This window comes from Hypoxylon trugodes, assembly GCF_022578975.1.
Source record: "Hypoxylon trugodes strain CBS 135444 unplaced genomic scaffold F4822scaffold_10, whole genome shotgun sequence".
NCBI classification, from domain to species: domain Eukaryota; kingdom Fungi; phylum Ascomycota; class Sordariomycetes; order Xylariales; family Hypoxylaceae; genus Hypoxylon; species Hypoxylon trugodes.
In genome coordinates, this window is record NW_026250025.1 from 1661710 (window position 1) to 1672613 (window position 10904).

Sequence of the window (10904 nt, forward strand, 5' to 3'; positions counted from 1 at the left end):
AGAGGTACTTGAAGCCGTGCCTTGAAATCTTTCTTGCCCATTATCAACAGATTCTTCTGGATAAGGCGTATCAGATGAAACCGTCTCACACACTTCAAATCAACCCCGCCCTCGCAGCCTCACCACCACCATCTTGCACAAGCGCCTCAACCTTCTGCTTCCCCTTCCCCAATCCGCCCTCCCCAACACCCATACGACGGGCCACATACCGCTGCGCCACAACCCCAATACTCAAGCTCAGAGTCTCTTCCACCCACTCAGCAACCCATTCACGCGGATCCACACCGCCGCTTTCCACAATCTCGCGGATCTCGTCGGGTACATTTGCACCGGCCAATCCCTCAGGTAAACGTTGCTGGCGCTGGGGTTTCGGCTTCGGTTTTTCGTCTTCTTCGTCCTCGGATGAGTCGTCTGAATCTGAATCTTCTTCCTCGTCGCCGTCGCTACCAGGCGTCAAAGGCGAAGGAGATGCGTCCAGCCATCGAATCCATCGCGATGGAATAGATTGACTGACGGTGCTGTATATGATTTCGTGGATCGGGTCGAGGACGTATACAGCGAAACACACTTGTGTATCGGCGGAAGCAGCGTCTTCCGCAACTGGGCTAGTTTCTTTTTCTTTCTCGCCCGCCGTACTACCTGCGAATAGAGCCGAGTCGGCGTCTACGATGATAGGCTGAACGGCTAAGAAGATATCGCTAGTGCGTACGGGATTCTCCTCGCTCACCGGCTCAAGAGCTCGTTTCTGGGCCTCGCTCACGCCACCGCTAGCCGCGAAGTAATCGTGAGAGTAGCTCTCGGCGCTGACGCGGCATAACTTGGTGCCCTCGACGAGGCCCTTAACAGCGCCGAGGTCGCGCGGGGAATCAACTTGGCGCCACCATGGGCCGTCGCGCCAGCCGGCGGAGCTGGATGCGCCCTTGTAGAAGGCAGCGTCGGAGGAGCGACGAGCGGTGCTCTCGTGGCCCCGCTGGATGACGAGTAGGTCCCCGCCTTCGACTTGCGACATCACGCGGCTGAAGACGCCGTAGATTAGCGGGTCGAGAGATGGGTACCCGACGATGTCGTGCGTGATGTGGATGAGTAGACGCTCGTGCGAGGAGATAGGTGGCGCGAGCGTGTGGAGGATGTCGGCGAAGGTTGGGAGGGCGCGTTGGCGGATGCCTTCACCTGTAGTCCATAACATTAGCTTGACAAATACTCAAATAGATAATGATGCTGAATAGACTTACGTATGCCCCCGAGAGCCCCAACACCACCTCGAACTTGCTCAGCCCATTTCTTGGCTTCTTCGTTCTGCTGGATCTCCTTATATGCAGCCTCGGCTTGCTTCATGGCGGCGTTTGCCGTGGCGCTCGCTGTAGCAAACAGACCACCCCACCACCCGCCTCCAGCGCCGGCGGCAGCTGTCTGTTCTACGGGACCTTTCTTCTCGGCATCCTGGAGGTCAGAGCTCGTGGCGCTGGGTGTGAAGCTGGCGTGTAAGGAACGGGCGCTGTCGGCGGATTTGCGTACGACGTTGGCGGATGGCTTGTCTTCGGAGAGGCGAGCGGCGCCTGGTGGCGGTGTAGCTGTGCTAGTTCGCTTCACTGGGGCTTTGGACGTAGCTGTTTCCTTTACGCGGGGAGTGTGTGGGCGGGCTGGTTCTTCGCCGCCGAGTTCGTTCTCTAGCTCGGCGAGCTCTTGCTCGAGTTTGTTGCCTCGAGCTTTAGAGGCCGTGGGCTTGGATTTGCTAGTTGTCTTCTTGCCTTTGCTTTCATCGCCGATGCCTTCGAAGAGCTCGTCGAAGTCGTTGTTGGCGGCTGCTTTTGGCTTGGCTGCTTTAGGTGGCATGATGGTTCGATGGTCGTTGTGGTGAGTGAAGTTAAGCCCTGGGGTCTCTGCTAAAGAGGGGTCGCTAACGGGCGGTCAAAGCACAACAGGAGACTCGATGGAAATGTTTATGTTTAGAGGAGTAAATAGATAGAATGTTATTGAAGTCTAAAAAGAATGGAGGAGAAAACTAGTAGAATATAATTCATTCGTATCCCCGGTGATATGTAGCTAAGGTTAGGAGTACGTGTAGTAGTTCTGGGTCTATGCGAGTAGTAGTGTAATGTGTGATGTAGGTACGCGGGACCGAGGGGAACCAATCATCTGATAGGATTCGACTGCAGCTGGATTTTATGGATATTCACCGGCAGATGTAACAAACACTATTTTAACAACTAAGACAATTTGTCAATCTGAACCGACAACAAAGATGTTGAAGATTTAGGATTGTATAAATTAAAGTGACGATGACAGACAAGCTAAGCTAAAAATATATAAGATGACATATGTAGGTAGGATGGAGGTTTATTTATTAATGCTAAGGTTGAATGAAGAAGAGTCTCGGGAAGGTGTCGGGAGTCGGGAACATCGAAGCTTTCCCTCTGTCGTCACTGAACGGGACCCACGAACCACTTGGCAGGAGCGTACCTAGGTACTTAGGTACATAGGTACATACATATATATATGGTATGAACTATTGAACACTGTAAGTTTCTGCACCTGATGAAATTCTGCAAGCTGCACTGTACCTAACCTAGACGACTGAACCAATGAGAGGCACGTATTACAGTATGTAACAGGGAACTTAGTTGACTTGGTGCTAGGCCTAATGCAGTTGAGTTATAAAGGACCATAGCGAGTTTCGTGTTATCCCATTGGCTAGAGGCCTATTCCAAAATTGATTTAGCGTTACAATTAGGTACCTAGGCAGTGGCTAGTGTTCCCCAATTAGGATCTCATCTGTGGCTTGATGGGCCTGAACCTTAAGAAATTAGCAACCGCTCCTTGCAAGTGTCAGTTGTAGCAGCGCAGTAGGAAGGCCGGGGATGAGTGCGCACGCAAAAAGAATATCCTACCTACCAACCAGATCATCATCTTCAACTCGACTCGTACCTTCCCAAAAACCCAGATAATTGTCTGCTCTTCTCTACCGTGCAGATTTAAAGTTCAATCAATTTTTGTAAGTCAAATTCAAACTTCTCTACGTCTTTATATTTATTTCTCGTCCCCGACCCAAAAACTTGTTCTCTCTTCATCTCTCTTCCACACAAGCAGACAAGTCAGCCAAGCTCCTTTTATCAACCTTTTCTCACCACGCCTTTCGTCTGTTACATCCCAAGCCTGCCTTTTTACTGATAAATCATTTCAGCAGCAGCATACATTCGAGAGACACTCAATTACTTTCTTCAATTTATTTTTTCTTCGTCTAAAGACTCGATCACTGATCATTGTGCTCTACTGCACCATTGTCATCGCGTCTTCCCTGGTTTTTACAGCCAGCTAACCCATTGGTTTCGTCTCCCAGTTTTCTACAGTTTTCTACTACTGGATCGACGTCTTCAATACTATTCTTCAACCTCATCTTCTAATTTTTCTACGACGACTTTACAAGAAAATTTATTCTTCGTCTTAGTCGTCGCTGGTAATCAAATCACACACCCATTCCACCTCTTATTTTTTCAAACCCATCTCTACTCGCGATCAACTTAATATTCGCGACCACACACTCGACATATTACTTTTTCGATGGTTCTGAGCCCATTCTCTAATTACATAATCTTCGGTCCAAGACTTCCAGTCTTTTTGACTTTTACACTGTTCTACACACACATCACTCTCACTTACATACGATTGACACTGTATCCACGCCTACCTGACCCACTATACTACTACTCGTACTACCATCACTCTACATCCGCGTCTTCACCTCTCTACCGAGACCTCCAGAAAGTATTCTTTCATGGACTCTTCTACTAGTATTCGAGGACGAAGTCGCAAGCGTCATACCCTTACTACTATGTCATCAAACCCATCCACCGAACCTACTGAACAGTCATCATCCGCCACACAAGCCGCCAGTATGGCTTCTTCTTCTTTTACCTTTGAGACGCCTAGTCCTTCCGCGTCTAGAGATGCACGAGCACGTACTCGTCAGGTCGACGGTCCTAGTACTATCGCATCACCAGAGGATCTTACCAGCAAGGGTGGTCGCTCCCTACGAAAGCGTCCCCGTGTAGACTACACATTCGACCAATTAGATGATATTGAGAACGCCGCAAAGACAACCCCCAGCACTACTTCCCGCGCCTTGAAGCGTCGCAAGACGGACGTCGCTTCCAATGAGAGTGACGTCGATGAGGATATTCCTGAAGTTCAGATTAAGAGACGTGCTTCGGAACAGCCGCAGCCGTCATCTGCCCGTCGACGTAACACCAGAAAGTCTACCGCTGAGCCGCAGGCTTTCGTACCACAACACCAAATGGATGATGTCGAAGTACAAGACACCATCGAAGTTGGCGGCCATCACAGTTCCGAGTCTGATGAGTCGGCTTTACGACGCACCGACTCCAGTTCTACAAATGAGTCTAAGCAAGAGCCTCAACCTAACCCAGAAGACAAGCTCAAAACCAGAGTTCAAGTCAACGGCAACATTTGCGGCGCGACCAAATCCCAAGAGCAAGATGAAGCTCATAACCCCGAAGAGACTATCCCCGCTCTCAGCAACGGCGTAGCCAAAATGGATTCTCTTGAGCATCTTACACCGTATATCGAGGGCGCCTACGTCTGCTACCCGCAGTTCGATGAATTAGAGCAAGACATTGAGCCTATTCCTGAACCAGAACAGAAGCCAACCCCCAAATCAAGCACCGAAGTCGATACCCAGGCTGATTCCCAAGGCAATGTTGAGACCACCATCAATGGCGACGCGGATCGTGAATTATATCCAGAGCCTGAGCCTAATGAGATCAACCAGGGTAGCATAGAAGAAGCCGCTACGGAAACAGAAACTGTCATCCCCAAACAACCGGAGAGCGCTGTAGAGACACCAGCCGACACCACCGTCAACACCCCTCCCGCGGAAGCAGAGTCTTCAAACATTCAACCCCCAGAGAATGGGCAGTACTCTTTCAAGCAGACTCGGCCAGCTTCCGAGTTTATAGACTTGTTCAAGGATATCAAGTCATTGTCGCCCGAGGAACTTTACTATAGAGCTCAGACTGCCAATAACGCTCTTTCAGCTTGGCAGGAGGAATTCAAGGAGCTTCGCAAGATCACTGATGATTACGACAACTCAGTGCGTTATCATAAAGAGGAGGAAGCGTTCCAACGCAAATTTGACCTGGCCGTTAGCAAGAATCCTACTGCTAATCCGGAACGAAAAGACTTCGTCGTTAAGGGCTCCAGAGCACCGGCGCCTAATGCCGAAGAAGCCGAGATAGCCTACCACAAGCAACAAGATAGAATTATGGCGAACGTCTATGGATTTGAGTACGACCACAGAATGGATAAGCTTGGAAATCAAGACCCCATCGCTCAGCGAACTGGTCTAGGACGACAGGGAAGACTTCGCGAAAGACCCAAGCAGACCGCCAAGGCTGCCGAAGCTGAGGAGCCTACTGTGGTGCAAGGGAAGCGAACTAGGAAGGCCCCAGAGAGATTTAATGGAGGTGAGACCACTAGCAGAGGTTCCACTCCAGCTCCTACGAGAAGCCGAGTACGTCGTGGCGGTCAGGTTCAAGAGAACGATCAAAACCAAGCCCAGGAAAATCAGGATACCACCTCAGCAAACCTAGCACCGACGGCTAACGAGAACGAGGCTCCCAGAAAGAAAGGGAAGGGTGGTAGGCCCCGAAAGAACCCACTTCCAGTTTCTGTACCCGAGGCCGAACCCACTCCGACCGAAGAGCAGGAGCCTGATGAGGAGTTTAATCCCCAGCCCGAGCCAGAATCCGATTTCCAACAGAAGGCACCTCCCAAGACGCCGAGGTCGCGAGCCAAGGCAGGCGCTAAAGCTCAGTTGAAGATTGAATCGCCGACACAACCAAAGTCCTCGCCCAAGAGAGCCGCCGAGCCAGACGAGGAAGAGGAGCAGCCTAGTCGTAAGCGTAGACGCAGGGGCCCCGCACCATCATCCGTCCCCGCTGCCACCGACGCAGATATCGAAGAGGAGGACAGCGCGCTCAACGGCAGAGAAGCGGAGACTCCAGCCAAGCTGGGCCGCCAGAGAAACCCTAAGAAGCCCGCAGTTGCCTCCATATCCTTTAATTCGACCTCTACCATACCCTCCCCCGCCCCAGCCGAGGAGCCGCGTCCCCATACTGCTTCGTCCACCGCGACGGCCGAGACGGTGGCGTCCACAAGCAACTACCAGTTGCGCGAGAAACGTCAGCGAAAATTTACAAACGACGTAAATGACGACGATTTCATGGACGCGCCAAAGCCCAAGCGAGCCCGACGGGCGCCGAAGAAGACACAGGGCAAAGCTGAAGCTGCCATGTCGGCTCCAGAGCCAGCTCCGGAATCGGAGGAGCCGACGAGAAAGATAATAAAGCTAAAGCTCTGGTCAAAGGGTAAATCCATCCCACCTCCCGCCCCGGCGCCCACGAGCACTCCGTTAGCCCCTCCCATAGTGAAGACTCCGGCTAACGCGAGCAGCAGCGTAAGTGGGAACCCGAATGGCATCGTAGTCGATGCCGGGGTCTCCGAGCCGACCGCTAGTAACGGAGAGGCCGGAGACCCCAGCAAAGACTACAATTCAATGACCAAGTCAGAGAAGATGTCATTCTCGATGAAGGGTACGTCCACAAAACACCTCTAACTATACACTCTCCTTCAAATGGGCGCTAACATATAACGTAGCCCGATGGAAATCGGGGTCGATGGGATCGGCCGTGGAGAAGCGCCGCGCAACACTCGCGGCAAAGAAGCAGGCGCTTGGGCCTGTCCCTCAGCCCTCGTCCACCCTGGACGAGGGTGAGGATGAGGATACTACTGCGAGGCAGTAGAAGGCGGTGTTGTCCGGTGTGGTTTGTGGTGGGAGATGGTTGGAGGAAGGGGGTGGTAAAAAAGAAAATTAAAAAAAAGTTGCATATACATTGTACATAGCGGCGTTATGGTTTGTTTTAAGGAAAGGAAAAGGGAAAGCGATTAGCATCATCATTGTCATCTTGCATAGATGGTCGGGCGGGAACATTGGGATACCCGGGTGTCCAAACCACCGCATTCATGAAGCGAGCATTGTTTTGGTTGTCATACGGGGACTCGGTCGAGAAAGCATCGGAGTTCGATCAGAGGCATAGGGAAAAATTTGATTTCGACTTTGACCACGATAACTGCTTTGTTCTGTACCTCGATTGTGAAATGCTACAGTGTATAGCTTCAGTGATATGAGAGACGCAATAATCAAAAGGTACGGTGACGCCGAACGTCTCTTCCATAATCGTAGGATCAGGTGGGTTTCAACATTGTTCTTATAGTAGCCCGTAGAGGACTGTCCCAAACACCTTCGCTCTTGGCGTGCGATTCCTCGGCATCTAGGAAGGTCAAATTAATAGTGCAATGTCATTTCTATGCTACTAATTACGCACTACAATTGCCCCGTGGCTGGCTGGGATAACTAAGAGAGAGTGAGAGTATACTGAGAGGGTTGGAACATTTTAAGTAATGGCGAAACTCTTCATGGTATCCGTATCCTCGCCGTCAGAGGGGACACATTACTCCCTTTCATGTTTAGTGATGCTCATTAGTCTTTGATACTAAGAGAGGATACATATATTCTTATTTGGCATGGGGAAAGGGGTCTTCAACTTGGGTGGCTTAGGGTAATGTTGATTAGATAGGGGTAGTTCTCTTGGCATAGCCAATTTGACAGTGTGGAATTTCCTCAGTTTTTAAGTCGTCCTCGTCGAGAGTTATGGATGATTGGTATGTATAAATCCTTAACGGCTCTGTCTTACGCTGTCTCTAGCTGAACGCTATATTGTGAGACATCTGCCGTGTAATGCTATGGTCTCACCTTGATACTATGATCAATTTCTTCATTGATTTGAGACCACACCGATTCAAGTACGCACGAACCACCGTAGGAATCACTGTAAAAACCAGGTCATGTTTGGGAACTGAACGTTTTTCATTTGTCCAGGATGCTATTTCTTTTGGTATGTCTCCTTTACGCCCCGTAAGCCGAAATGCAAAGTGTGACCAGTCCTCCTACCAGACACGCCAGTATAGCTTAGATGTCTGCATCATTTCTTTTTCCCTCATCCTCTGTCGTGAAAACAAAGTTGACTGGTTGTTGTGTCGTATCGGTGTCTTCCAATCGTCATGACTTCTCGTCAGTTAAGGTAGGTTTGGTGTAAATCCGCCTCTCTCCGTCGCTCGCCCAAAATGATCCTCGCTTACATCACGACACCGGAGTTGCTGGCAATACGCTGTATGGTTGTGTTAAAAATACGGTGGGGATCAGAGTGATATTGGAGCACTTACGGGCCATAATTCGGCAGCCTCCTTACCGACGGGTCCGGTGATGGCAGAGCCCTTCATCTCACCCTTGGGGTTGACGATCTAGAACAGTGATGTTAGCCTGTTGGTCCAATACATTCTTGAACAAGAACGTGTAGCTGCGATAGCCCTTAATTATCATTCTCCAGCACAAGAGATTCCACAACACGGGCTTCATGGAATCCCTATCCCTCCCCATTCCCATACATGACCTCCTATGCTGCTCCCATGTGAAAAAGGTTAACTTACAACACCAGCGTTGTCCTCAAAGTACAGGAAGACACCGTCGGTTCGCTTCCAGGGCTTGGACTGTCGGACGATGACGGCGGGGTGGACCTTCTTGCGGAGTTCGGGCTTTCCCTTCTTGACGGTGGCCATGACCATGTCACCGACACCACCGGCGGGCAATCGGTTAAGACGGGCACCGATACCCTTGACGGAGATGATGTACAGGTTTCGGGCGCCGGAGTTGTCTGCGCAGTTCATGATGGCACCGACGGGAAGACCGAGGGTCATCTTTAACTTGCCACCGGGGGCACCACGCCTGTGAAGTGGGATGTTAGTAACTCTGTCTCGAAAATCTTTCGTTTATGCGAAGCCCATGGTCTTGTGGCCTATTCCGAGGCATTCCCGACCGGATTGAAAGCTTGGAGTCAAACACCCGACTCTTTCGTCATTCCAAAATTCCAGGACAGCGACAGACCCCCCCTCCCCAAACCTCCTCTTATGTTGCGAATGGCTTCGTCGCTTGGTTCGTCGACCTGTTCATCCCTCACCAAATTCCAATCCCTCCTCTTCCCTTATCGCGCTCTCCAAGCTTCCCAATATCTCCTTCAAAATCGCATAAATCGAAAATTCGAGCGGAAATAAACACTTACGAAATCTTGGCCATTGCGACTGAGTTATTGGAGGTTCTTTACGGTCGGGGTATGGTGCGGATCGAAAGACGAGGGTGGTGGTTATCGCAAGTGGGAAAAAAAAAGAGGTTCAATGGCTCTAAATTTCTTTGCGTAGTAAGAGTACTCACGCGAAATGTGCGGCTTGGTGCAAAAAAACCCTAGGGACCCACAAAGTCTGGGAAGCGATTTCCGAAAATAGTAGGCTAGTCACGTGATAGACACCAGTGGGCTTGCAGGTATTTAGGTAGTCAATGCGCAATATAAGTGGGGTGGTGGGGGTACGCAATTCGCAACATTTTAATTCCTGCATCTTACAACTTTGGATTGAAACCTTTAAAGATCGTTCAACATAATCTTCTACTCTAAGGATTACTCTGCTTACATATAACGTTTCATAATATTTCATCTCACACTCGAATTTCATAGATAAATAAGCGAAAGAAACACGGGTTGGCGTACTTCCGTCTATTGATAATAGCACTTTTCTAATTGCCCCGCCTTCGGAGTTTCTATTTCATATCCATGGATACCCCCTCTTAATGGTCATCTCTCTCAGCCCAAGGCTTAACAGCTTCAAGTAGTTTCAAGTGAACATCCCCATCCCCGGTATGCTTAAGGAACTCTCCTAGTATATCCTCACCAATCCTCTGCGTCATGATCAGGAAACCCGCCCAAATGAAATCCGCATAAGTCACATTACTACCCTCAAAGAAAGGTCCCTCGGGGTTCTCCTTCAGCAACGCAGTAACCTTCTCCAAACCCGGCGCAGCCTTTTTCCACACTCCCTCACCGCCTAACTTACTGAATTCCTCAAGAGTCATACCCACGGCCGCTTCGCGGGTGGTGCGGAAATGCGCTTCGCTGCCTGGGCTGATGATTCGCTTGAAGATGAGAGGTAGGTAGTTGACTCCCGCGGCACCGAAGATTTCCGGGAATACGGAGGCTACTTTGGGGACGTATTGTGAGTCGAGAAATAGCTTTTTCTCTGGGTACCGCGACTCGAGGACTTCGGCGATTTTGGCGGAGTCGGTTACCCATGTCCCATCTGGGAGGATGATTGTTGGGACCGTGTATTGATCAGCCTTGGGGACGCTAATGGTTGTCAGCATATCCATCCTGATTTGTCTCGTACGAATAGACTTACTGGTCTTGAAACGTGGGCTTGATGTCTGGGTATTCGATCTAGGATTGTGTTAGTAACATTTGGAGCAAGCTCTCAGGCACTGGTAAGATATACCCATTCCGTCTTGTAGGGAATTCCCTTATAGTTAAGGGCAAATCGAGCTGTTTCACATCGTGTTAGACTACCAGGGCTACATCAGAAGGTATCAATGGATCGTACTCTTCCATGTGTTCAATGACCACGCCTTGTTCGTCCCCTTATTCGGTAAGTCATAGAAGATGATCTCTTGGTTAGCCATTGTAAAAGTGTGGGCTTTAGTGCTTGGAGATTGAAGATGGAAGATTGAAATTTGAGAATGTTACGAGTTAATAGAAGGTCTTGTTACAAAAGACTCAAAGTGAAGGAGCCTTGTTGATATTTATCTCAAAGCCTTATACATTACTAAGTAGGAGCTAAGCATTTAATACTACTGAACGGGTGGGTACAACACAGTACGACCCCGCCTTCAAGCTGCAGGTCATTAACATGGATCGACGTATAGACTACGAGTATAAAGCTTAACGTTTCAT

At 49.9% G+C, this 10904-nt stretch overlaps 4 protein-coding genes across 4 annotated transcripts; 1 reads left to right on the forward strand and 3 right to left on the reverse strand.

Annotated features, from left to right (window-relative positions):
• Window positions 1–94: 94 nt before the first annotated feature.
• F4822DRAFT_434134 (maintenance of telomere capping protein 1) lies at window positions 95–1833 on the reverse strand (the record flags this gene model as incomplete). Its single annotated transcript, XM_051461953.1, has 2 exons — window positions 95–1170; window positions 1233–1833. The coding sequence occupies 2 exons, from the start codon at window positions 1831–1833 to the stop codon at window positions 95–97; spliced, it is 1677 nt and encodes a 558-aa protein (XP_051309969.1).
• Window positions 1834–3453: 1620 nt separating this feature from the next.
• F4822DRAFT_63227 (uncharacterized protein) lies at window positions 3454–6927 on the forward strand. Its single transcript, XM_051463777.1, has 2 exons — window positions 3454–6608; window positions 6673–6927. Exons 1-2 carry the CDS (start codon window positions 3773–3775, stop codon window positions 6816–6818), a joined length of 2982 nt encoding a protein of 993 aa, XP_051309970.1. The 5' UTR covers window positions 3454–3772; the 3' UTR covers window positions 6819–6927.
• A 1283-nt stretch (window positions 6928–8210) lies between these two features.
• On the reverse strand, window positions 8211–9205 carry F4822DRAFT_434136 (ribosomal protein L14 domain-containing protein; the record flags this gene model as incomplete). Its single annotated transcript, XM_051461954.1, has 4 exons — window positions 8211–8243; window positions 8299–8376; window positions 8563–8857; window positions 9192–9205. 4 exons carry the CDS (start codon window positions 9203–9205, stop codon window positions 8211–8213), a joined length of 420 nt encoding a protein of 139 aa, XP_051309971.1.
• A 338-nt stretch (window positions 9206–9543) lies between these two features.
• Window positions 9544–10788, reverse strand: F4822DRAFT_418973 (putative glutathione S-transferase). Its single transcript, XM_051459575.1, has 4 exons — window positions 10555–10788; window positions 10450–10496; window positions 10357–10394; window positions 9544–10304 (listed from the first exon to the last, which is right to left on the reverse strand). The coding sequence occupies exons 1-4, from the start codon at window positions 10631–10633 to the stop codon at window positions 9749–9751; spliced, it is 720 nt and encodes a 239-aa protein (XP_051309972.1). The 5' UTR covers window positions 10634–10788; the 3' UTR covers window positions 9544–9748.
• Between the last annotated feature and the right edge of the window lie 116 nt (window positions 10789–10904).